This window comes from Poecilia mexicana, unplaced genomic scaffold (genome assembly GCF_051168715.1).
Source record: "Poecilia mexicana isolate PSO_F unplaced genomic scaffold, ASM5116871v1 scaffold_8, whole genome shotgun sequence".
Taxonomy (NCBI): Eukaryota; Metazoa; Chordata; class Actinopteri; order Cyprinodontiformes; family Poeciliidae; genus Poecilia; species Poecilia mexicana.
Genome location: NW_028263377.1, coordinates 9,542,241 through 9,569,325, shown reverse-complemented (window position 1 = coordinate 9,569,325; position 27,085 = coordinate 9,542,241). Strand labels below are relative to the sequence as shown.

Genomic DNA, 27,085 nt, shown 5'->3' with positions numbered 1-27,085 from the left:
TAGCCAAATATTCTTTAATATGCTTCACATGGGGAATTGAATCCTTATCTTCTACTGTAAGGGCACCCGTTCATTAAACATAATTCTTAGATTTTAATATACTGTCATTTTCTGGCTTCATATGGCATATAAAATGACTTGAATTAACATAAGGTAAATAAACAAGGAACTATAGACGGTACTAAATGAAAAAAATCAAAGAAAATGATAAGATAACAAGAAAAAATCCATATACCTTTAATAGTTTGTGGTTGGCGTTTAACAGTCCGCCGCTAGATGGCGACAAAAGCTGACGCCACAGGCAGAACACAACTGAGAACGGAACCAACATTTCACTTGCAACAAGGAGGGACCATAGTCATGACGGACTATTATGGCAGCCAAAACAGTTAGCAAAGCAAGTGAATGTAGTGTGTCCTAAACATTAAATAACATTTTTCGTGTTAGAATGTAGATATTTAAAAACGCACTCGTTCGTTTTGGCATCGACACAACACTCGCAGTGAGTTAGCATTCATTTCATCGCGTTATCTGCTCAGGTAAAGCCTGCTGGAGTTCAAGCTATGTGGGGAGAGATCGACCCTCCCGTTAAAGCCCAACCCAGGCCGTGTGACAGCGAAAAGAGGACGGTGTTACCGGAGGAACCCGCGGCTCCTTTACAGACATGCGACCTCTACATACCCAAACACAGACCAGACACCCAGCCGGTCGCCCAGCTGGACCCCTCGGTGAGGCTCCATGGGTTTTTCCTCAGATGTCTGTTTTTGTTTCTCTGCTAACTGCGTTCCTAACCACAGACAGAGCCCAGCTGCGTTGGAGACATGATAGAGTCGGTAGCCATGAGCGGGAGCCCCGTGAAGAGCCAGCAGATCGGAGAGGCCGAGCTGACCTTCGGGGAGCGGAGGGACGAGCTGCTGCATCAGTACCGCAGCAGGCCGCTGGTCTTCCTGGAGAGGTACCATGTAAGTGCCAGAGGGACATAGGATTAGACAGCAACGAGGGAACAAGTAGATGTTGCACAGCTGCTGTATGTGGAAGTGTCCTTATGTGTCTTCTGGCTGCCAATCAAAACGTGGGGACGGGTTTGAAAACTTTAAAGATCGGATTGGGACAATTTCCCTCTGATTAGTCATCCGAGTTTCTTTTTCGTGATCCAGCCTCTCCTGTACTGCAGTTTGGATGTTGTTTTCATGTGTACGAGCCTCCCTCTTGGAATGGTGATCACTATAGTCAAATATCTTAATTTGACCACCAGGAGTGTCTCCATTTTGTTTTGGTTTTTTTGTGTGTGTGTTTGTTCCTGAGAGCAATCATAAACTTCAATCTGGATTCGCACAGTGCTCTTGGAGTTGTGGCTTCTTCCTTACTGCATGGCCTTTCAGAACGAGTCTGTAGTTTGGTGGTTGTTTCACCTGGTGACCAGCATCAGTGAGCACCAGGGTTTTGCTTTTGTTTTCAGGTCAACTCACACACTTTGCACCAACACACATTCATCTCTGGGACACTTGGGACCCACTTTAGAGGGAATATCAAAAAGAGAGAGATGGCATGTCAGAAGGCCCTGAAATATTGAGATAGGGAAACATAAACATAGATAAATATCAAAGTATAAATGTTGCAATGTACAAATACAATGAACTATAGTAAAAACTGGCAGCTTTTAAACACCAAAGGGTCCCAGCAGATCCTCAGGACAAATGAAACAACCCGAAATGTTCAACCTGACCACCAGGTGGCCTGCAGAGGTCATTCTTGTTTCACAGACAAAAACACAGCAAATAAATAACAGTAGTAATTTAAATAAAAGAAAAAAGAGCCTAACTTACTGATGTCACGTCTCTTGTGTGATGCACCTCCTTCCGTCATCAGGGCCACCTGAAGCCTGAGCACCTTCCTGCTTTCGCCCACGTCAGCTCGGACCCGAGGGCCCAGCACTACAGCCGGCTGGTGCTGATGCGACCTGCAGGATGCACCAACAGGACCAGGGTCAGAAACCAGCGTTACGCTGCCCTCAGAGCGCTGCAGAAAGGTACGGCGTGGGTTACCATAGGGACCGCTGCGGAGGAAAAACTGGCATCATCCATCGAGAGCCATGGTGGGATGATTAAAAGTCAATATTTTCCGGGCTTTAACGTTGGCAGAATAAAGAAAAAACTACTTTGTTAAGTGAGGGAGAAAGAAACAACTGTTTTTCCAAATACTGAGACAAACAAGTTAAAAACAATTCACTAAATTTACCTGCTATTTTTAACGCTGATTTTCATCTGCAATCCATGCACACAATATGAAACGTACGCAAACAACACTTAAAATCTAAGTGAACAAAAAAAAAAGAAAGTCGAGAGAAAATTACATACAGATGAAATAACCAGTCCATATGCACAATCTGGAGGTGTATGTGCCTCTGTCCATTTGGGAGCCCAAAATGGAGGCATTCAGATTAAACTCCTTATATTTATCATTAGGCTTTTCAATATTTCTACGTATTCTGGGTAAATCATAAAAAATATATAAAATAAATCCTCACTAATTATCGTTTTCACTGCTTAAAGTGTTTCTTTAAAGGATTTAATGATAAACTGGCGTTGTAAATCATGATTATTTGGTCCTCTTCTTATTCTTCTTCTATTCTTCTGGCAGACGGCGAGTATTTCAGTGAGGAACAGATGCGGATGAGGGAGCCGCTGCTGTACGAGCAATATATCGGCCAGTTCCTGACTGATGAAGAGGTGACTCATATATGTTTGTACATTGACAATATTTATGTGTGTGTGTGTTAATAGCTTCCAGGAAGCCTGAAAAACCTGCTGGCTTTGGTTTCTGTTCCAGGTTTTGGAGCGCTCCCAGGAGGCCATACTGGACGGCGAGAAGGAGGGACAAGGAGGCGGCTCCTGTGGGCTCGCCAATCTCCTCCTGAACTCCTATCAGGAGCGGCTCATCCAGAACCGCCTGCAGGAGGAGCAGGACAGAGAAGACGGCGCCCAAGAGGAGGACGAAGATGACGACGGTAAGGAGCTGCTAAAAGAACGGCCAAAAATATGAAAGGTTTTCTTCTTCCTCCCGTCTCAATTTGGCTGCTGAACGTTTGTCACATAGAGGATGGAGTCCAGCAGAAGGGATGGGAGCCCAGTGCAGAGGAGAAGGCTCTGCTGAGGGAGGAGTTCATCAGTCAGATGCATCAGCGATTCCTAGACGGAAAAGACAAAGATTTCAACTACAGGTCGGTCACAGTGAGAGCAGTAAACTTCTAGAAACTTCCCCTTAAAGTGAGCAGCGTTGTTTTACTTTTTGTTTTTTGTTTTTTTTTTTTCATTTACAAGCGAGAACAAAATGAAAAATGTAGTTTATTTCTACAATTCAGTAATAATAAAGAAGTGAAACCTAAATATGACCACCCAGATTCGGTCCCAAACTTTTTCATGCTGTGACGCCTCAAACAGCTTCTGTTTGGGGAAAATCCAGACGATCCAGCAAAAATATGTAAAGAAACATCCACTTTTGGAAAGATTTTTCTTCACTTTTACTCACTATTGAATAATCAATACACTTGTTAAGCAGAAGAACAGTTCCTTCAGTTTTCTTCTTGTCAGAAAGCTAGCTTGCTATGCTAGCTTGAGTAGCAAAGCAGTTTGAATTTGACTGGCAGCCAATCAGAAATGAGCATGGTAAATAACATTTACATTTTTGGTTATAGTTCAAAAAACAGATTAAATTATATGATTAAAACATTTCAATGAAGTCAGTCTATTTATTTTGCATTTTTTTCCCCCTCCAGCTCTCTGAGGGCCTCCACAGCTCCCCCTGGTGGCCCACCAGATAAATGCTTTTAAGCCTTTATTTCTGATCAGTTTAGTAGATTTCCACCTGCAGTTAACGAAAACATTTAAAATGTGAAAATTACATCACCAAATAAATAATTTAAACGAAGAAATGTATGAAAGGTATATTGCTTTTTAAAAGTTGTCAATTTTCAAAAGGTACTTGCAATCTGATAAATGAGCCAATTTGTTGGCTTTTCAGTACTTTCAGAAAATTCAGTTGTTTAAAAAAAAAACATTTTGTCTAAATTCAAATTTTCATTGAAATTAAAGTTTTGGTTTTATTTAACTGTGAGCTGCAATCATCAAAACTCTCAGAAATAAACACTTCAGTTGCATCAACATGTGTGCAATGAATGTAAACGATCTATGAGTTTCACGTTTTTTGTTGAATTTGAATATTTTCATCAAAGAACATTTGATGAAATTTGCTTACAGCCGTGAAAATAACTCCTGAAAAGTTCAGTAAAACAATTTCCCCCCATGAACATGAAGCACTTCAGAGTGAGACGTGTGTGTGTGTGTTTGTGTGTTTCAGCGAGGTGGACGACAACCCCGACTACGACAACCTGGACATCGTCAGCAGAGACGCCGAGGATAAATACTTTGATGAAGATGAGGAAGAGGAGGAGGAGGAAATGGAAAAAGATGATGATGAAGAGGAAATGGCTGAATAGGAAAGAGTTTGTTAGAAACAACTGATAATCTGTAAATAAGAGTGTACAAATATAAACTGCTGGATGTTGTTGATTTTTTTTTGACTGTATCAACAACCTGCAATAAAACTTATTGGTCTTTTGCTTTTCTGAGTTTTATTTCACTGTGTGAAACTTTCAGCTGCAACACGTCGTCTGCAGGCGATGCTTGGTACCGGATTTTCTTTTGGAGCATCAGAGCAAAAGGGGGCAGAGTGAAAAAGATGCAGAAAACAATATTCCAGATTTTTATTCGTAGGAAATGTTGGCGACCATGTTTGATTTCCCTTCCCTTTTGCAGCAACACACAGAAAATAAAATGCCAATATGATCCATTCCAGTTTGTCTTTGTAATGTGATGAAATGTAAATGTAAATTTTACATTGCAACATTTTTTTTACTGCTTTTCTGTTTCTTATTAGCTTTTTCTTGAAGAGACTTCTTTAAAGTTGGAAGCTTTTCTTTTCAAAGCGATAATTTATGAAGGTTGTTGAATTAATTGGGTACTGATATGTGCAACAGACTGATTTTTTAATTTTTTTTTTTTTAGAAAAGATGAGGGAATTGTCCTGACTGACATCTGACATAAAAATTTGAACATTCTTCAGTTTTTATTTTAACCTTGAAATACAAAGAAACTTCATACAACATTGTCAGAAAACCATCTTGTAACATAATTATGTCAAATGTAACAGGAAGGAAGTGAGAAAAATGTCATGTTAATAAAAAAGTGAGATACTTTAGAAAACTTAAAATATAGCCTCTTTTACATTTACATATAAAATTCTATTTACATTTACATATAAAAACAAACAACCGTTCAAAATTAACGTCTATCCACATTATTTTATTCCCTGACATCCCAGTTTAATTCCACAGATGATCGAAATCTTTTCTTGACACTCATGGTAAAATTCTCATCTGTTTGTAATTTCTTGTCACAGGAAATGCTTCATCCCTCCCAGAGTTCGTTAAAGTCGCGTCACATCCTACATCGTCGAACTGAAGCGACCAGCTTTCATCTGACCTTGTAAGAGACGTAATTTCAAAGTGTAATATTCCTTCTTCACTCTTGAAGCCTCCTTTTGTTCTCTTGCAGCCTCCAGCTGCGTTTTTAGAGTTTCTCTCTGCAGCTGGTCCAGATCCATCGTGTCCATATCGGACCCGGTCAAGACCCCCGATGTTGAGGTCTCCACCTTGTCCGAGATGTGAGTGCTGTCCGAATCGCAGACGCTTCTGGGAGGGAAAGGAGGGAAAGTCGTGAGGCATTTTGTTCAGATGGCACCGCTGATCAAAGTAAACGAACTCCTTCGATCTACCTCGTCTCCGACATCGTCTGTGATTCGAATTGGTCCAAGCAGATGACGTCTGTGTGATTGTCACATGAGCTCGGACCAGGCATAGTCAAAGTTTCAGCAGAAAGACCTGCAAACTTAAAATATTGTAGGTGCCACAAATCTAAAAGTTTTCCCACTGGCCTTGCATTTGGTTTGTGAACTCACTCAGTAAGTCGTGGATCTTCTGCTCGACCGGTTCTTGTTGGGGGGAAGTGTTTGTGGCCACGTCTGCCGTTTGACTCTCTGCTGGTTCCTCGCCGTCCTCTATGAGGTTTTCTCTCTCACCGCTTTTTGTCTTTTCATAGTAACTCATCTCTGAATCTCCGCCTCCTTCCTCATTGTCTTTGGGAAAGAAAATTTGGTTTAAATAAAGAAACTTAAGAACCCCAGAGGTAACACATGAGAACGTGTGGCTCTGCAGGTGGAACAATTTATCAGACAGGGTGAAAATGTAGGTTAGCTTCACCAGAACATCTCGTAAAACCATAAAAACCTCAAGATGTTAAAAACGTAAGTGAATACTAAATTAGATCAAATCTCCCATTTTATTGTCTTTTAAAGCAAAGGAATAATTTTAAAAATGACATTTTCTGGCAAAAACTGTCAGAGCCAGTTAAATATTATTTTCCACAAATATAAACTCTGTGTAAAAGTTAAACAGAACGAACAGAAACATCTGTGGTTGTTTGTGAGCATAAAGTTTCTTAGGTGAGACAGAGCTGCTTTGCTAGTTTTTTAAGTAAGTCAACATGAGAGGAGCTGCTTTGTGGATTGTATAAAGTGTTTGTACTGCATCTTCACCTTCCAACACGTGTAGTAGGGCTGTTGTACATGACTATTTCAGTAATTTGTTGATTACTCTGACAATTAATCGAGTAATTGGATAAAAAAAAACCCGTGATGAAATACTGGTAAATGCTACCACAGCAGCAGCATTAATATCGGATATCAACATTGGTCCAAATGTTAATACTTGTGCATCGCTAACAATAATGTTTCTGTAGTTTAGAAAATTAACCACTTGAGCAACTCCTAGCTGTGTTTCCAGCTAAGCGTCGCTCGCTGTTTTCATGCCGTTTTCATACATATTATTAGATCCTGGTTGTAAAATTATACTGCCAACCATATAAATTGTCATTTAAAACAAGCTTAAATGAGAAGGTTGTGAAAATATGGATATATTACCACTTACAAACCTCTGAGTTGATGATCCACAGCGGAGGTCTGAGAGCGACTCCTCGTCTGATAAGTGACACGGAAGAGATGAACAGATTTAACAGAAAACCTCCACAGAGTAACATGACAATCCAACATCAGCTGGCATGTCAGTACTTCATAATATCTAGTTTCACATCAGTATGAACATAACCAACTCTTCCATTTGTGTGAGAATATTTTAGATCATTAAGCTTTGGCTTCTCATGGAGATGAAGAAGGCTCTTTATCCCATTTCTATGTTATTGCCATCGGGCTGCAATGAAAGTCTGACGCAGTAGGCATATCATTACATATATGATACATTAAAGTTGAAATCTTTCAAAGAGGAAGAGATTTATCTCGACAACCAGGAGCTCGGTCACAAACCTGGGCGATGATGTGAAAACCTTTGCATAAATTCATCTTACCATCGACATTCTTTGGAGGAGAACAATCGAATTCATCTGCAACGCGAGTTTTTCAGGTGTTGAGATGGTCAACCTCGGATCAGGTTCTGAAACAGATCCATCATGGGTCAGGAGTTACGATACAAGCTCTGACTGAAGGAACAGATTTTGTTTGGATGATTTGAAAGAGTATGTTGTTTTAGGGATGCTGATGGAGAAGCAGAGGGAGCTGCAGTGTGTCTTAGATTAAGAGAAAGAGAGGAACCATGTAAGCATGAGGAGGTCTGGAGTGGTAAAGAGTGGTTCGGGAGAGCTGTGAGACGGCAGTGAGGTGTGCTGTAGGAGTGCATCAAGGCTGGGCTCCAAGCCACTTCTTGTTTCCTCCGATGAGGTTAGACAGGATTACAATGTTTGCAGATGACATTACGATCTGCAGTGAGAGCAGGACGAAGGTAGAGGAAAAGCTAAAGAGGTGAAGACGTGCTGGAAAATGAACAAAGATCGGTTTAAGCACAAAACTCAAATGAGAAGGGCACGAGTGGAACGCTACCGGGTGAAGAAGAGAAGAAGGTAGAGGACATTAAGGTTTTAGGCTCCATAGTTTGGTGTAGAGAGAGAAGAAATGGAAGAAAACACTGGATGTTGCAGAGCTGAAGATGTTGATGGATAGGGTCAGGAATGAGAACATCAGTTGGTGTTAGATACTTTAGAGTTGGACATTTTTAGAGGAGAGATAATTATTAGGATGTTGATGTTGGAGGCTGAGAGGAAGACCAACATCGACTTGAAGTTAGTTGGTGTGAAGGTGAAGGATGCAGAGGACGGGATTAAATGGAGACAGATGATTCGCTGTGGCAATCCTTGAAGGGAAAAGCCAAAACAGAAGAAGACATTACCTTTAGGAGCGTAGAGGCCTTTATTGTTTTCCATTTCATTCGGTTGCTCATCTCGTCTTTCCTCCGGATGGTCTGAGTCGTTTCTCTCTTTCTCTTCCTCGGTCCTCCGTAACTTAGAGCCTGAAGGAATCCCATCGTCGTTCTCAGAGTCGTCTGTAGCTTCTGCTCCTGACTCTCCGGCTCCCTGAGCGTCGCATCGTCTTAAATTATGAGCTGGTTTCTCTCTGTTGTTCTGAAATGTTTTACCTTTCTTCTGTTGAACAAAAAAAATAACGTTATTGAAATAAAAACCCCAGTTTTTGCATCCAAGTGTTGCTCATTACTTTATACGTCTTTGTCCCTCTTTTGAATCCCTCAGTGTCCAGAAGGCCTTTCTGTGATGAGGGAAGATGTTCATTAAATGAAAAGGAAAACGGTATTTTACTGAAATAGGTGCAGAAAAAACATAAATTACCTCAAACCAATGTTGCAGAGGTTTTCCATCAGAGTATATGCTGAGTTTCCATTTTTTATACGAGCCTTTTCCTGCAAAGTTCTCAAAGGCAGGCGGGGTGAACATGCGGCCCTCACACTCGATACACTCCTCACCTGCAGAGCGAAGGCGTACATGCATCATAAATAGACGTGGAAAAACAATCAAAAAGGCATTTAAAGCCAATGATGTCTATAGAGAATGAATTTGCTTTTAAAATTTACAGGACAGGATGTTTTTCTCACTCATTTGCTGACATAACATTGAAAAATCCACTAAAAAAGTCATTTATCCACTAAACCGCGCCACCTTTAGCTTGTTGTCGAGATCCGATTAATCATTTCACTCAAACTCGATGTTCTTACTTTTCGCCAGCTTTTGGACATCCATCATCCCCTTTTTGTCCCTACAGCTTACAGGCCACAGTTCTCGATCTAGCAGACAGAAAAGCCAGTTTATTTCCCAAATATTCCTGAATATGTACAAATACAGAAGTTTTGCTCTCTCAATAAAGTACGGTTTTAAATGCTTAAAGTCGCGTTTGCTTTCTGGAGCGTGGATTCATTTAAAAACCGAATACCTTCGGGTGTTAGTGACTGGTTGCAGTTGTCTTCTTCCTCATTGTAATAATAATAATCTTCATCGTGATAGTTGACGCTCTCTCTTTTTCTCAGGTTATATTCTGCGTCTAAACTTTGTTCTTCCTGTCCAGAGTCGGACCGTAGCGAAGATCTTCTCCTCTTCATTTTTTTCTCCTCTTACTCACTGCAGTCTGCCTTGAGAAAGAAACCGTTTAGAAATCGAAGGAAATATAAACATAACCGGTTATTCCATGAAATATATATATAAAAAATGTAATGAATACCCATAGTGAACTTTTGTCTCAGACTTCAAGATTTCAGGTTTCGCTGCTCGGTTTCCCTGTGATGAGTCAGGAGGTTACATTTATTGCAACAATCAAGTTTTTAATAAAGCATATTTTTATATAGTTTCTTCTATATTGGCTTAAGTTTCAAACTTTAAAAAATGTAACATCAGACAAAGAAAAGAACCAGAGAAATGTTTTTCATAGATGGGGCAGAACGACGTCAGATCTAACAGTTCATCAGAGAAACAGCAAAGCAAACAGGTGGACTTTGACTACAGACTTGCCATGTAGACAAGAGGAAAAAGGTGGAGACGTCTCACTTTTTCTTTTTCTTACTTGATCAATCAAATTGAGCAGTAAAACATTATCTAGGGTCGGTTAAACTGAACATTAGCAAATCGCATACATTCATCGTCTTCCTCAAACTTTAAACATTCTTTTTTTTTCACACCAGAAAACCCTTCATGCATAATTTTTACAAGATGTACATTTTTAAACAATCTCATGACTGTAACAGTTTCTAAAATAATCCTTTGGATATCATATGTGATGGCAGTAAAGTTAGGAAAACGTGCATTATGCTAAAGAAGTTGTTTTTTTATCTCTTTCTCTATAAACTCTCAGTTTTCTCAGTCGGTATCTGACATCTACCACCTCCTGTAAAGTCCTGATGCAGTCCAGGACCGAGGTGTGAAAACATCGTCAAGTTTTCACACTTTGGTGCATTTTAGTGGAGTTGGGTTTCAAACATGGACCCAAAGCAGCACGTTAGTGAAGGGAAAGTTTTTTTTGTTTAACTCATTAATGCGATGATGTCTAACAATCAAAGGTGGTGTATAACAGTGGACACAAGAAATACTTTGAACGTTTATCTGCTACTGTTAAAAAATAATCGTCATGGTTTCTTGTATGCTGGTTTTTGTCTGTGAAAACGTCAACAAACCTCTTGCTGATTTTCTTTTCTTTCTTGCTGTTCATGCATCACATTCAAACCCAACTAAAGTGTTTAAGGCTGAAAACCTAATGTTGATCATCTTGAAACGCTTTTATTCTCTGTACCGTTCAGAACGGTACAGAGAATACCATCGTTCTGCAGGTCTGTCAAGGAAACCTGGAGCATATTTTATTTACATTTACAGGTAATTTACATTACCTGTATTGGTAATAAATAAAACTCTTTTTGGTTCATGTCTCGTAAAATATATAAAACATTTGTACATTCCAGCATTAAAAAAAAAAAGAAGAAAACTCAGCACCTTCACCGGGAAATGATTTTGTTGCAGCTTTTTGTCCCGTTCCAGAGGCGTGCTCAGCTCAGCTCTCTCTAAAATGACACATCTGGATCCTGCTGCCACATCTGCTGCCTGTGGGAGGCAGGCGGTTGATAGGTATTTTTCTGAACCTACATAAAAGAACCACGGACAACGTACATTAATTTTATGGCCAAACTTTTGCAAAAGGATAAGACTCAGCAAACTGCTCCTCCGAGCTGTTCACAGAGCGTTCTGCCCTCTCTCTGCTAGAGCGGGCCTTTTATTTGGGAAAACGATAGTGAGATGGGATAAACAATAAAACAGATGGCAAGCTCCATCTAACACACAGGTCATCCAGCTCTTTCCCTTGAGAGCGATTTCTTCCAAGGGTGGAGGGAACAATCAGTTCTCAGGAACACAGATATTCAAACACAGCAATCAAAAAGTTTTAGCGCATCACGTCACTACTGATTAACATTAGACTGCTAAAAATGATAACACAAAAAACCCCCAACAGCGGTCCTCGTCGGGTCTGTGACTGGCTGGAGGCTTATCTGCAAGCAGCCGTCAGTGAACCAAATAACTGCTCACTCTGATGGAGGCCATCTTTGTTCTTTTAAAGGTCCAGTCAGGAGGCCTTCTCGCACCAATGCACCGTATGAGAGCTGTAGATTAAACACGGATGAGGGGATAATTTGTACAAATCAAATACAAAGGGAGCTGAATGACACGTCTGCTCGAGTGTTACAGTCTCATCACTAAAATGGGAAAAAGAACAAACTTGGTGTAAGTGCATCATATGTTGGCCTTTTTTTTTTAATTTCTCATTTAGATTTATTACTTTTGCATGAGCAAAAAATAAATAAATAAAAATAAAGAGACAAAAACTTGAGGGATTGTTGCTGCTCATCCTGAAAATAGAGATCTTAGACTTACGTTACATTTCATAATTGTAGCCACGTTTCTCTCCTAGATGTCCAATCTGAAGCCAGGCTTCCACATTTAGTCTGTTTAAAAATGAACACTTTAAAAAGAAAGAGGTTTATTTTAAAACTAAATTAGTAAAACTACACCTTTACGGAAGACGTCACCACCATGTTATTTTTTTATACAACTTCTATATCTGCTGTTTAAGTTTGACTAGCTGGCGATTCGATCTCCTCTATTTTCTGAAAGCATGAGCCTTTTTTAAAGAAAAGGGAGACTAATTCACAAGATTAACATTTGTTTATAAAAGTGTTTTTCTTGTGGTTTAAAATAATTATCATATACTAGCATAAATATTTTTGTAAATGTTTAATGGTTTAGTAAATACCTTGATAATATACCCAGATATCTTGTATGGAAGTAAATATGTGCCTCTGAAATTTGAATGTTGTATATTTGCACTAACTTTTTCAGGTATATAATATAATCTCATCCTTGACTTTTATTATTAGGATCATTTGGTTGGATTTAAGCGGCTGCTGGTTTATCCGATACAAGCTCTCAAAGTTAAAAAATATAGACAAACTGTCTCTAGAATTAAACTATTCTGTTTTCCATGTTGTAATTTTAGACGGGTTTTGTTTAAAGATTCTGCGGTTCTGGCACCGATCAGGTCCGGAAGTGTATGATGAAACTGACCTCTGCTTTTCACAGGAAGTAATAAATCTCAAGTCATAATTTGACGAATCATGTTTCAAATAACATGTTCAGATGACATCAGGTGGCTTCCTGTATCTTTTTCCCTTTTAACTTTAATCATCATTAGACATTAAAGTTAAATAATTTAAATTATTTAATTTCTCTTTGGTATTAATAAAGAATTTTTGAATTTGAAATCTGCTCTTCGTATCGACTCAGGCGTCTCTCTCTCTCTTTCTGATGTTAGAAATTCGTTTGATGACCTGAAAGGTTTCAGTGACGACACATCAAGCAGCCCGTTAAATTTAGAGCAACTGTCAAAAGGATTGAGGAAGTTTCTGTTTCTACTCACTTTCTTGCAGCCAACGATCTTCCAAAGCCACGAATCAGGATGATCTTTAGCTAACTTTGTTACCGTCATCAAAATGTAATTTACTCTCTTTTTGTCACCGGTTCGCTCCATTCTTTCCAAACAGAGTTTCTACATATTCTTCAGAAACAGCTGCATTTTAAACAGATACCTCTATTGGATGAATATTTTGTTTTCAAGCAGCTACCAAAATGATTTCCCTCATGCATTCCCTCACATTGGTCCAGCTCGCTTATCTGTGGTTCTTAGAAAAAAATACAACTTGACAATAATTCAAAAAAGTCTTAAGAACCAAAGAAAACTTACAAATCAACAGCGAACGTCTTCCCCCTGCTGCGATCGATGAGCGGGAGAAATGAAAACAGAAACTTCCGTTGCAGACACGTCCCACGTCGTCTTCCTCCTCCGAGAACGAGGCAGATCACAGCATGCCTGAACTTAAGAGACTCTGAATCATGGAGAAACCACAACATTGTAGAGCTGAGAGACGTGTAACAACATCCAAGAGTTAAAAATGAAACCAGATGTTTCCTGGCACAAGGAAAAAAAAAAATCTACTTTTCAGACAGAAAAAAACCCCTGACATTTTAAAATGTCATTGCTTCAGATGCTTACGCATCATCAGTCACTACTTGTGTGCTTCAGGTGTCGTTGCAGAAAATTAATAAAACAGGAACAGGGAGTTTGGTTAATTATTTAATATAACAAAAAGAAAACCGAGTAGAAAACTTGAGACAGACCTTAATACAGCAGCATCTGACATGTACACTAAGAAACAGAGACATTCTTAGGGAAAGCACCAAATGCAAAATGTAGTCAAAATAACTGTAAACAGCTGAATGCATGAAATGCAACAGTAAATATTTATTTTCTTCTCAGGCTTACTCACAGGTTTGTAACTATGGTATTTGAAAACACCTCTTTCAAAACTGTAAGATAAACTGATTAGAAATTTCAGATTTCCAGAATTGGTTGCTAGTTTTGCACTTATAGGTAATAAAAATAACACCTTGACCTTGGAAGGTGACCTTCAGAGGTGACCTTCTGGGTATTAGAAAAAGAAGTACTTTTCAATCTGTAAATGAAAATCACTCAATATTTTCTTAACTTCTGTTCGAATGTGAGCTATGTAAAGACGTCGAGGTGAACAGAGTTTAAGTTGTGAAACAGCGTAAATGATTTTAATAACAATAAAACTATAAATATTTAAACCATCATTAGTAAAACACAAACTGATTATATGAAGAAAAGTGAGGTTTAAACAACCGCTGCAGAGCTGTTTGGAGAAAAGAGAGACCAACGTTTTTGGTCGTCAAAGTAATAATGCCGGTCAGAACCGGAGCAGAAATTACATCCAACTTGAATGCATGCAGATAAAATATTAGTGTTTTAAATTACAGATTTTATAACAAAGAGTTGCTCACCGGCAGGGTGAATTACAGGTAGATGGGGCAAACCACAGAGGGCTTTTAAATTTCACTGTGGGGTGCCGGTTAGATATGTTTCTAAGCTGCTCAGTTCTTCTCACTTCCTCCACTTTTCTGTAAATTTCAAACTTTGTCATTGCTACTTTCTGTCTCGTCTCCTTGGCGATTATGACATTTTCTGACAAGGAAATTAGTGATGTACAATGTGGAACACGTTTAAAAAGAAAAGTTGTAAAAATGAAAAAATAGGCACATTTTGAATCTAATATCTGAATTGATAACATTTTTGGTCTGTGTGCCAATTACCAAAATCCTCGCTAAATCTAATTTCTAGTAAAATGTAAAAAAAAAAAAGAAAGAAAGCTAACTAGTCATTTACAATGTTGACACTAAAATCTTTCTCGTCATTATTTTAAGTTATTTAGCTTCAGTGTGTAATATTCCTCTTGCAATTTTAAAACTTTAAGCTGCATCTTTAGTTTTTCCTTCTTCAGCTGATCGACATCCATTGCATCCACGTCGGAGCCGTCTGAAGCTCCGTCCTCCATCTTCTCCGAAACGTTCCGACAGTCTGAGACTCTGATGCTTCAAGGAGGAAAAACAGTATGTTTGGTATATTTGCATTCTTTGCTGACTGAATTAATGCATCTCATCTTACCATCTCTCTGACCTTTCCAATTCTGCTTCGTCACGATCCGGTTTGGCTTCATCTGCGTCCTTCTCATTAATTTCTTTATTAACAAACGGAAGCAGCAGGTTTGCAGGTGCAACAGAAAGACCTGTTAAGTAACCAAAAACAACAAAATGAAGGTTTCTGCTGCTTTAAAAAAATAACTACTGATCTACTTAGTCTCTGAACTCACCCATCGGGTCACTTGTTTGGTCCTTGACAAGTGGACTTGAGGTCATCTCTGCATGTTGAGGTGACCTCATCTCCAACACTGCATCTTTCTCCTCATCTTAAGCAATGCCAAAATATAACAAATCAACATAAATATTTTTTAAAAAGACTCATGAAAGCAATGTTTTAATTAACAGAGCCGTACCGATCCTGTCACCGTTGCTACTAACGACGAGCTCTGCAGAAGCACCGAGGTTCTCGTTGATCAAGTTTTTTCCTTCAGCGACGGCCGCGTCGCCTTCAGTCTCCTCAACGTGAGCGTTGTCCTCCAAAGGCTCACACCAGCTACCTGTTCACAAGCAGCACAATAAAATACTTACTTTGTTTAAATGAAGAGGATTTGAGAAGTTACTCGAGTTGCTCACAAACCTTTTGGACGCCGTTTCGCCTTACAGGCTCTCGACCTCTGGAAATAAACGCAGAATAAGTGTGAAATAAGCAGAAAGACTCAGTGAGCCGAGGGAATGTGAGAAAACAAAAGATCAACCAAAACAAATTCAGAACAAAAGTCAGCAACAAGAATGAATCAGAAACAAAATTCGCATTTAAACAAGCTGCATGCGGTCTGCTGTCTGTACCTCTGAAAGCCTTCTGATGATCGCTTTGTTTTTCCTCTTCATCTCCTGCTCCTGAGCTTTGGCAGCATCTGAGTCCTCAGGACTTTCTGCAAAACAGAAGAAACATTCAGAAATACAAATTATTTCATATTTTAATATACGACAGCAAACTTCAATGTAATTTAACGGTATTTTGTTTCCCCAAATAATTTTTCCTTTATTGATTTCAACATATTGAGCCCCATTTACTTTGTGATCATCACTGAAGAGAAGCATCCCCACAGCATGGTGCAGCCACCGCCATGTATTACTTAAGTATAATTTATCTGGAGCAGTGAAATCTATTTCACACTTTGAAGAAAAAGAAGCATTTTTTTTAGGTTTCATGACCATCAATTATTTGGATAGAGTGATTAACAATCTTCATTGATTAATGTAATTATTTTGAAGATTTAATTCGTGTAAAATCAGGATTTCATATCCTATGATGGTATATTAGGGCCATTGTAGATTTAAAAAAAATGGAGGAGTAAATTTCTGCCAAAAATATCTCAGAAATTTTCTAGAAAAAAATTTGACTTTTTTTTTTAGTTTGAAAATTTTCAAGTTTTGAAACTCAAACTTGCTTTTTTTTTGTTTTGCAAAAAATTCTTAGATTATCTTAAAATGTTACCTTTTTCTAGCAAATTTCTGAGAATAATCTAAAAATCTCAGATTTTTTGACGGAAATTTACTAATAACCTTTAGTATGTTTCCATAGTTGTGAGTGACATTAGCCTAAAAATGATAATACATTAAATTAGAATATAGTTACAAGATTATTCAGAATATTTTCTGTCATTTGTAATTTCTTTTTAAGAAAAAAAGAAATTACAAATACAAATTTGTGTGTTTATTTGAACATACAAAATCAGATTTTGTATGTTCAAATAAAAATCTGAGATTTAATTTTTAAGTCACCTCGTCCAGCCCTACCTACCTTGTAAATAGTTTGCTTTCTAGTTAAAGAACTAAAAATGAATCTAATTTTCAGTGAGAGGAAAAATGTCAAGTTTTTAAAGAGAAGAATAAAACCATATTTGTCCAAATTTACAGAGAAATGTCTCCATATAAATATAGAGACATATAAATATGTTCCACCAACCAGCAGTAACTTCAATAAATTATTTTAGTGGGAAACGTCACCTCTGGCGTCGCCGCGGTCGTCAGGGTAATCAGCATCAGCAGGCACATCCCCGTTGTCCATTTTATTTTCATCCTCAGCGTCTCCTGAGTTTATATCGTGGTCATCATTTCTCTCATCCGGATCATCCCCGTTTCTTTGGCCTCTCTTCAGAAACTTGTCACTGTCTGACTGGTGGTGGTCATCTTTACTACGACCTCCCTCAGGACCCTGAACAGGCTGTACTTCTGCCTCTGCTGAGGGGGTAAACTCTCCTGGAGGGATGCTTTTCTGGGTCACCGAGGAGGAAGATCTCTTATCTCTGCGCTTAGATCCCTGGAACTTGTGGACGCTTTTTGTTGGCTTGTTTTCCATTTTTCTTGATGAAACTTTAACCTTCTGTTGTAAGAATTAGGAATGAGTTAAACTCAGAATAAACATAATTACTGAATAAATCGTTTTGCTAATAATAAGTGTAGGTACGATACCTTCATAGGCTCAGCTCCTCTTCTTTGATATCCAGTTGTGGACAGAATACCTTTCTGTAAGATCAAACATAAGTTGATCAACTTTTGTTTAGGACTTTATCGATTTAAGTTGACAAAAGAGGAAAAAAAAGGAATTACCGCAAACCAGTGAGTCAGAGGTCTTCCTTCATGGCATATGCTGTTTTTCCATTTTTTGCACGCTCCTCGTCCTGCAAACTCCTCAAAGGCAGGGGGGGTAAACCACAGGCCCCGACACTCTATGCAGTTCTCACCTAAAATCAGACCAAAATCATAGATTATATAGATTGTGGTAGACACTAACCCCACTCACAGTGTGTTTAAATAATGGATGGACGGATATTCAAATTTGAGCTATGTAGCCTTCGAAATAAATGATAAGTTTGGTACTATCTTGCTAACTACATTGTCAAATATTTAGCTTGCTAACTACATAGCTAAATATTTAGCCCGCTAACTACAAAACAAAAATATTTAGCTAGCTAACTACGTATTTAGTTTGGAACTGCGACAGGGCAAATAACCCAAATTATTGCTGCTAATATTTGGCTGTGTAACATCACAAACGACACCCACTCCTAATCACACTGATATTCTTCTACAATTTCATACATATTTTAAAAAAATTAAATTGCGTGTTTGTATCACTTCTTTTTCTCACCTTTTTTCAGCTTCTCTATGTCCATAACTCCCTCTTTGTTTTCACAAGTCACAAACCAGATTCCTAGGAGGACAAAAGCCACAAATGATACAACAGTTTATTTCTACATTCATTATCAGAACATTAAAAAATTTTATATTAACTGTGAAATAATTACACTTTAAAGGCTTGGTAGGGATTTTTTTTGCTTTACCCCCCCAAAAAATAAAAAAGATAAATATAACACCTACACTGAAAAAAACTCACCATTTTGCTTTGTAATGCCATTGTCTTTAATCTTCTTCTTCCCATCACTTTGGTTACTGTACACATTAAAAGCTTTAGCTCTTGCTTGCCTTAAGCCAAACTTTTTGTCCCCAGATTTCTCTTCCACTTCCTCTTGCACACAACAGGATTTCAGCGAAGGCCTTTTTCTCTTCGACATATTTTCTTGCCAAACAATATTCTGCCTTGGCGTCGGGTCTAAAGAAACTATTTCGGGAGAAGTAGTCTGGGGAAATAAAAACAGCATAGTAATCATGAGTGAAGTTTTGGTTCATTTCTCACAAGTTGAATATCCAAGTTGTTCATAGATACAAATTAAGGTGATCACAACTGCCCAGAATTACTGATAATTCACAGATTTTAAATTTAAGCTGAGCACAAAGGTTGTTCTGAAACGTCTCACAGGTTTTAATTACTAAAGAACTGAAACATTTCCTCTCCGTTAAAGCTGATTTTAATTCAGTTTCAGATCTTAATCGCTGTCAGATAGTCTTAATTATGTCTTCAGATAAAATGACTTATCCCAATCAGAGCTGTGATTTTTCTCGTTCTCAAGTTGGATAAAGAAGCAGGATTCGCGGTTGAAAATTCAATATAGCAGAATTGTGAAACGCCCTGTGGGAGTTTAAACAATTATTTAGGAAAATGTACCAATATTTTCCGACATTTTACATTACGCTGGACAATTGAAATGGAGGAAACCGCTTCGAAAGACATTTGTTTTTGATATTTGTTGTTTCACACTTATTCACACGCCTGGAAAATTCCATGTTTTTCCCAGATGTTGGACACGAAATATTAGTTTGCCTACATCCTCAGAGGACCAGAACTCCTCCAGTAATCTGCACTGTGACACGGCTAGCATCCCAGCAATTAACGAACAAGAAAGAACTGTGCGTGTAACTACATCTGTTTGCAGCAAGTTTAACGGAATAACATCATCCTAACTTGGAAACCACTTCCCCTTCTTTACGTCCACGCTACGGCGGTGGAAAATTACAGGCCTCGCTAAGTCCGCTGCGTCCTCTCACCTGAAAACACAGGAGTGAAAACGCCTCTCGTGACTGAAGCTGTGTTGACTGCTGTATTCAAAAGCCACGCGCGCGTGCTGGACGCACTGCTACGTTACGCTGCTACGTCGGTGACGTTGTTTTGGCTTTTTCGAAACTTTATTGACAACATCGTATGAAACGCTTGTTTTATGAAGCCAAATAGACGAACTCCAAACCAAACATTGGATGTTTCCTCCAAGAATTTCTTATTTATGACTCAAATATCAAATATATCCCCAAGAAAGCTGTTTATACAACGAATATTTTCGACAGGTTCAAGATTAATAACTTCTATGGATGTTTTAAGTCATTCCTGATTATTTGTAAATCTGCTGGTCAGCAACCAATGTTTTTGTATGTCCTACAATTTTCAATAAAATAAAAGAAACACTTGACGTTGCATGAAACACTTGATGTTTTATGTAATACGTGCATATCTATTGTGGGTGAATCGTACCAATGTTCGCAACACTGTTAGCTTTTCGGTATTGAACGTTTTTCCCCAACTGTTTAGATAGCAGCCAGAGGGAAAATGCTAATGTCAATTCTCTCGATGTAGCTCATATAGTAGAGTTTAGATGTTTTTTTTTTCGTTGTGTTTACCATAATAGAAAACAACTGATGCTTACAATAAATTGCGAAGTCATTTTAAAGCTAAAAGACCAGAAGATCTTTCCTGCCGACAGCCATCAATAACTTTTTGAAGAATCTAAATTAATGAGTTACAACAACGTTTGATTTCCTTTTGGGATTAATAAAGTATGTTTGAATTTGAATTGAATTGAATTAATACAAACAGATTGTTTTCCTGTATCTATAACATAAGTACAAATGTTAGTAGAGTATTGATCACTCACAAAAAAATTGCCAAAATTACTTATACCCTACCTAATATGTCAAACTTAGTTTTTGACGGTTTCACTTAGTTTTTGTTTTTTTTTTGTTTTTTTGCAGCACATGTTTATGCATATCAAAGCCTGTTCAGAACTTATGTGGTCATTGGCCATTAAACAGATTTTATTTTGAAGGGCAGGGTTATGTTCTTTTTTTGTGTGGTTTACAGTTGCCTGACTGGAACGTGACCGATGATGTCATTCCCCTGATGCCATTCCCTTGCTTTGATTTGACAGTGATGTAAGAGATGATGTCATTGCCAGAATCTGCAATGCCTTTTGTAACAGAGGCACAGAGCAGAAGTCATTGAACCAGAGACCACTGCTGAACAGAAGCCGCGAATTCAACACAACAAGACGGAAAAACATGGGTCAAAGAGAAAGCTCAACTTCTGCGGAAACCAGCAACGCGGAAACGAATGAGACGAATATTGATCCAAAGGAGAGAAGACAATCCCAGGAGAGAAGACAATCCCAACACTTGAAACGAAACAGCAGAGATGTAGAACTCAAAAATTTGGATCGATCTGGACAGACATCTCACAAGAACAAAGGGAGAAAAGTGGAGGAGAGCGATTTAAACAGTAAAAAGCAACACCAACGGAGGAAATCGAAGAGTGTAGCCATGAATCTCCACACTTTGGATAAGACTGAACAGACAAAACACAAAAAGACACAAGACAGAGAAGTCAAAAGTTTGGAGGAAACCAGCATGCCGAGATGGTATAAGGCCAGTTTCGATGCAAGTGGGAAGATGAAGAACAAAGGCCAAGGATCCAAAACTTTGGATCAGACAAAACAAAGGAAGAAAGACTTAGAAGTCAAATTTTGGGAGGACACCGACAAGCCAGGAAAGCAGCTGGTCAATTTTAATTCAGATGAGAGACGGCAATCCCGACAGAGAAAATCTAAGAGCACAGACCGCCATGATTCAAAGTCTTTAGGTCCAACCACAGAGACAAAGCAAAAGAGCAAAGCGAGAAGGGCCAAAAGCATGGACGACATCAGCACGCCAGGACGGCGTCTGTCTAGTCCAGATTCAGATGAGAAAGAACAACAGAGAGAGAGGTCGCCAGAGAGCAACGACCCAGACAGCAAAACGTCAAAGGACAAAGCAGAAACGACCATTTTCAATATATACCAAGCACTCAGGTTGATCGACAAGCAACTTGAAAGAATCACGAAGAATCAGGAATGCCTCATCACGTTATCCAGAAACATCGAGACCTTTAAGAACCAAGTTAAGACAATTAGGAGTACCACGACAGAGAGGCGAGATAAGCTGTGGGACAAGTACGAGGACTGGCAGAAACTGATCCAGGGTTTTGATTATCCTCTAGCGCACCTTGGAGCCATGATGAATGTAGATATGAATTTTCTGAAAAGGCTTAAGTTCTTGGATTATGTCATCGTCAGCATGGACACCCTCAAGGACAGCTGCAGAAAACTGGAGAAGGAAAAAGACATCTCCGAGGCGAAACACCAAGAAGAACGAAACAAGCTTCTCGATGAAAGGGTCAAGTTGGAAAATGTGCAAAAACGCCTGGAAGACATGTTTCCTGCCATAAAGAAGAAAATGAAGAGGAAAGAGAGAGAATCACACAGAGCCAACAAGGGAACACAGACACAATCCCACTATGAAGCTTCCATGATGCTGTCAAATCTGTTGGCGCAAATTCACACATCATTCGCACATTTTGCACAGAATTTCCAACACTTATCATTATAATGTCATTACAGTACAATTCCCACACATCCCCCACCCTTCCCTAGCTAACCTTTTCCACATCTGATACGTTGCAGGTTCGGTGAAATTATGAGAACCTGCAACGCATGCTCCAAAACATCTGCATGTTTTGAAACATGCAGATGTTTCAAAAGTTGCAACTTGTGAAACATCTGCATCTTCCAAAATAAAATAAAAAATAATCCAACACATAGTTGTTGGTGTGGGTTTCCCTGGGAGAGCCAGGTTTATCCCACATGTCCCCATTCCCTTTAGTGGTCTCTAAATGCCACTGAAGGGAATGTAACAGATTAACGACGCAAAATTAATCTGTTGCATGTGTGCCAGACTTTGTGTTTTTCATGCAGGTCGATTTAGGATTAGAGGGAGTTTTTGGAGGAAATTTAACGCAGCATTGTTGGCCGCCTTTCCAACTTTGAGCAATTAAAAAAATAATTAAAAAAAATTTAACTAAAGAAATATATTTTTTCGGTAACATTTTATTCAACGTGGTGTGAATAAGACTGACATAACGCTGTCATAAACATGACATAACACCTTTCATGAACATGAAGGAGTCGTTATAAATGTCTATGACTGTTGTCATGAAGTGTCATTTGGTAAATAATGACAGTTTAAATGCAAAGTTGCTCTAAAAGTTGCATTAAAAGTGTCATTATTTACCAAATGGCACTTCATGACAACAGTCATATATTCATAAAGACTCCTTCATGTTCATGACAGGTGTTATGAACATAAACACCTTTTTAAACACCTGATTATTATTAATATAATAATCATGACATAAAGGTGTTTTGTCATGATTATGACATAATCATGACATGATTATGACATAAAACCTGTCATGATTATGACAGCGTCATGTCAGTCTTATTCACACCCCATCAAATAAAGTGTTACCATTTTTTTATTGTTTATTTTGCATTGTATTTTAATAAGACAAACAGTTGTTTAATACAAAATATTCACAGTTACTCTAGTTTTACTATGTTTCTTATGTTTAGTCATTTTCAAGATTCCTTTTCTAAACCTTTCTCTCCTGCTCACATTCCTTGCTGGTTTCTTTTTTAAAAAACAACAACAACAACAATAATAATAATAATAATAATAATAATAATAATAATAATATACCCTTTGGATATACATTTCATCTAGCTTTGTTTAGAGAGTTAATGTTTTATTTGTTTGTGTCTTACAGAAAGTTTAGATTTGTTACATTATATGTAACAAATACAATAAAAATATCTAGTTCTATTTCCTGAAATTCTTTTTTGTCTACTGAATGAAACAGAAAATTGTCTGATTTTCTGAATTATTTTAGAAATTCCCTAAAAATTGGGCTATTTAATTATTCAGAGTCCTCTATGTTTCATTTTTATTTACCATATTTTCCGCACTATAAGGCGCACAGGATTGTAAGGCGCATAGAATAGACACTACAGTAGAGGCTGGAGTTACGTTATGCATCCACTAGATGGAGCTTCACTAAAGGGAATGTCAACAAAACCAGCGTTCTGACAACTATCCCAGCATGCACTGCGAGCTTCTTCTTCTACGGGGAAAATGAAGTCGGCGGCTGCTTACCGACCTGTTGTGGCTCAATATTGGTCCATATATAAGGCGCACCGGATTATAAGGCGCACTGTCGGCTTTTGAGGAAATTGAAGGTTTTTAGGTGACCCTTATAGTGCGGAAAATACGGTATTTTATTGTCTTTTTTTGGCAGTAGGTGCTTCAGAATACTGGAGTTAAATTTCCAATACTTACCTGAGTCTGGTTTCCAGTTTTTGGGTTTCATTTGTAAGGAAATAAGACTATCATCAATCAAAGGTGGAACAGAAACATCAGTTGATTTTGGGGACGCACAGATCCACTTTTTTCACTTGAGACACCAATACAGATATCTAATGTTTAGTATTGGTCGATAACAATTTGATAGACAGAAAATGCTGCATTAATTTAAACTGTCACAGATATAATGGCATTAACTTGACAACTCTGCACCGGTACAGCACACTTAAATACACCAATAACTTCACAAGCTTGGTCAAACATGTAAAAACAACTTTAATTTGTTGAGTCAGTGCAGTTAGGAGTAGATTATAAATAATAACTGAAATGAACAAAAACAACAGGTTGACCACCTGAGTAAAACATGTAAAAATAAACTGCAACAAACCTTTTTTCAAATAGTTCAGAAAGTGCAATTAGGAACTCTAAACACAACGTAAAATAAATAAAACATGATGAATAGAATTAGACTGACTAGATCTGCCCCGGTGGATCGGGCTCACTGTCACCGACCCCCGATCTAGAATTTGTTTTCAATATACAGATATTAATATCAACCGGCTGATTTGATTGGTCAATAACTATTTTGTTACAAGCCAATTATCAATTTTTGACTTTCTATTTGGGCTGAGCCAGAAAAATCAGATTAATTTGGAATGAAGACAACACATCAACTAGATTTTGTTCACCGCAAAAGTTACTGAAAACTGTGTTTGGGTGACATGTTTAAAATGCCATTTGTCATAAAATTAATCTTGAACGAGGCTGAGATTTCAAATTCAATTTCAAAAGTACTTTATTAATCCCAAGGGGAAATTAAATCATTTGCTCCAATTATAACATGGAGTGAGTGTTAAATTTAGGTAATCTAACTTTAGGGGTATTTCTTCTTGCAGTAATTTTTTCAGGTTTAGGCTATTTGAGAAAATCATAATTACATCATCCAAACCAACAGAGAGGATTAACCAGTGAGAATGTCAGTCTATTTTATGTGAAATTATCTGACTATCAAAGTTTTTTTTTTAACACATCAGCTTCCCCTGACCTTGAGAAGCCATGACAAAAATAAGCTTCATCTTCGAATGCTTACACCAAAAGTTGTTGTCTTTGTGTTTTAAATGAGTTTGTCAGGATGTTGTGTTTGTATTTTTCCATTTACAAGATAATAAAAACTTTCCTTTAAGTTAAGTCTATTAAGCCTGAATCCTCTGTCATTACCTATTCTATTTTTTTTTTTTCATAAATTATGGAGATAGTCATTGAAATGCTAATATCAGCTGTAATTTACTAAAGCCGCATTTTATTTTCTGCAAACTTTGTTTGGGAAGTGATTTTGAATGAAGTTAACTTTCGCTCCTCCCTCATTGTTTCCCACAGACTTAATTTGCGACAATTGTTCCATTCAGCCCTATATTAAACATTTAATAAGAAAATCATTTCAGAGCGCATTTTTTCTTAAGTTCCTTAACTTTCAAACTGTAATATTCCTCACTTATTTTTAAAACTTTCAGCTCAAGCTGTATTTTTTCTCTCTTCAGTTGATTCAGGTCTGCTGTGTCATCCCCGGAGCCAGCTGACAGCCCTGACCATGACTGATTCTCCTTTTTCAAGTGTTGAGCGGCTGAATGGCTGCTGTAGAGAGATGTAGAAAGAGTCACAAAGACGTGCAAATCCATAGAGATTCTCTGTTGAGTACTGAGGCTGTTACTTCCTACCTTGACTCTGATCTTGCTGGTGATTCAGGTTCAGGGCTGCTTACATCTGGGCTAAAAATGTCTGTAAGTACAAAGAAAATCTTCCACTTAATTTTTTTTTCTTTTTTTTATAAAAGGTTACTGCAGATATTGGTTTCTGAACTCACTTGGTGTATCACAAATGTGGTCCTTAATAACCGATAGGTATTGAGACGTTATTGGGTCTACATTTTCAGAGGCACTCGATCCTTCAGATTCGTCAGACTCTGAACAAATTCTCCTCATTTTCAGAACTGGTTTTATCACGTCGAGTTCTTTACCAGTCTTCTCGTCGTCTTTGGGAACGACAGAGATTATATTAACTTATTAACTTTTATCAGAGAAATATGAGATGGCTGATAGACCTATTTAAGGCTGACCTGTGGTCTCACTGTCATCAGAATCCATGAATCGGGTATCGTGACAGTTCCGCTCATCTCCATTTGACTTGCTGACATTTTCTGCCTCTTCATCGGATGTGCCTTCCTCCGAAGTCTCCCTAGAACTGATCAAGCCTGTTCAGAGATAACACAGAGCAGCAGTTACTCCACATAAAGTAAAGCACTTCTGTCTGAAGCCTCAGGTGTTCCTGACGCTGTTTCAGTCAGGAACACCTGACCGAAACAGCGTCAGGTGTTCCAAGAAATAGTACCTTTCTTGGTCGTCTCTTTGGGTAAAAGGCATAACAGTGGTTTTTGGTTTTTACTCTGTGCGTCTGCTCAGTTTACTAATCTAAATTTGTGGAATCTGTTGCCTCTTGTTTGGTTTTACTGCCTGAATCCTCTGTCATTACCTCCAACTCTTGTTAGAAATTCATCCGTAGACTCTTCTTCCGACTCTTTTTTGGGAACATATGTCCTGTTAGGTTTTTCGAAACCTTTCTCCAATTTCCATAACTTGGTTTTTGATTCCAGGATGGACTTCTGGTTGAAATAAATAAATAAAACTTAGTTCCCTCATTACAGATGTTTTGTTAAATCCTGGTGTTGCTCACTTACTTTCACTGGATTTTTTCTTTTCCTTGTATATCCCTGCTTGTACAGTAGACCAGTCTGTGATTAGAAATAATGACATTTCTTCAACTGCATTTATTATTATTATTTAATAAATGCGGAAAACACACAAAAAAAGAAATTACCTTAAACCAAAATTGCAGAGGTTTCCCTTCATGCAATATGGAGACTTTCCATTTTTTATTTGAGCCTTTTCCTGCAAACTTCTCAAAGCCAGATGTGGTATACCAGCTGCCATCACACTTAATACACATCTTATCTAAACAGATTTATAGAAAAATGGGATTTAAAAAAAAAAATATTTACAAAATAAAATAGTTAGTAGAAGAGCCATTAAATATTACAATACTCCTTATTTTTATTTTATATTTTTAGTCTGTTATTTATGTATTTGGTAACACTTTATTAACACTATGTATACATACATATAGTTACATAA

At 38.0% G+C, this 27,085-nt stretch overlaps 3 protein-coding genes across 6 annotated transcripts; 1 reads left to right on the top strand and 2 right to left on the bottom strand.

The window, feature by feature from the left end:
• The first annotated feature begins 346 nt into the window (after window positions 1–346).
• ccdc97 (coiled-coil domain containing 97) lies at window positions 347–4,618 on the top strand. Its single transcript, XM_014991502.2, has 7 exons — window positions 347–728; window positions 798–962; window positions 1,870–2,029; window positions 2,641–2,729; window positions 2,830–3,007; window positions 3,097–3,220; window positions 4,357–4,618. The coding sequence occupies exons 1-7, from the start codon at window positions 564–566 to the stop codon at window positions 4,493–4,495; spliced, it is 1,020 nt and encodes a 339-aa protein (XP_014846988.2). The 5' UTR covers window positions 347–563; the 3' UTR covers window positions 4,496–4,618.
• A 487-nt stretch (window positions 4,619–5,105) lies between these two features.
• LOC106920472 (uncharacterized) lies at window positions 5,106–13,469 on the bottom strand. 3 transcript variants are annotated; one of them, XM_014991501.2, is made up of 13 exons: window positions 13,246–13,469; window positions 10,947–11,092; window positions 9,688–9,743; window positions 9,403–9,598; window positions 9,188–9,256; window positions 8,805–8,938; window positions 8,674–8,724; window positions 8,351–8,603; window positions 7,476–7,561; window positions 7,047–7,092; window positions 6,016–6,192; window positions 5,833–5,938; window positions 5,106–5,749 (listed from the first exon to the last, which is right to left on the bottom strand). In XM_014991501.2, exons 4-13 carry the CDS (start codon window positions 9,566–9,568, stop codon window positions 5,503–5,505), a joined length of 1,335 nt encoding a protein of 444 aa, XP_014846987.2. In that variant the 5' UTR covers window positions 9,569–9,598; window positions 9,688–9,743; window positions 10,947–11,092; window positions 13,246–13,469; the 3' UTR covers window positions 5,106–5,502. The 3 variants fall into 3 exon arrangements, with proteins under 3 accessions (XP_014846987.2, XP_014846985.2, XP_087864344.1); XM_014991499.2 differs by having other exon boundaries at window positions 9,403–9,594; XM_088008218.1 differs by lacking the exon at window positions 13,246–13,469 and adding an exon at window positions 12,922–13,186 and having other exon boundaries at window positions 9,403–9,594.
• Window positions 13,470–13,622: 153 nt separating this feature from the next.
• On the bottom strand, window positions 13,623–19,558 carry LOC106920467 (uncharacterized). 2 transcript variants are annotated; one of them, XM_088008217.1, is made up of 12 exons: window positions 19,449–19,558; window positions 18,400–18,643; window positions 18,154–18,216; window positions 17,613–17,746; window positions 17,475–17,528; window positions 17,010–17,385; window positions 15,846–15,931; window positions 15,637–15,673; window positions 15,413–15,556; window positions 15,230–15,325; window positions 15,037–15,145; window positions 13,623–14,951 (listed from the first exon to the last, which is right to left on the bottom strand). In XM_088008217.1, exons 2-12 carry the CDS (start codon window positions 18,575–18,577, stop codon window positions 14,774–14,776), a joined length of 1,455 nt encoding a protein of 484 aa, XP_087864343.1. In that variant the 5' UTR covers window positions 18,578–18,643; window positions 19,449–19,558; the 3' UTR covers window positions 13,623–14,773. The 2 variants fall into 2 exon arrangements, with proteins under 2 accessions (XP_087864343.1, XP_087864342.1); XM_088008216.1 differs by having other exon boundaries at window positions 15,025–15,145; window positions 19,449–19,557.
• Between the last annotated feature and the right edge of the window lie 7,527 nt (window positions 19,559–27,085).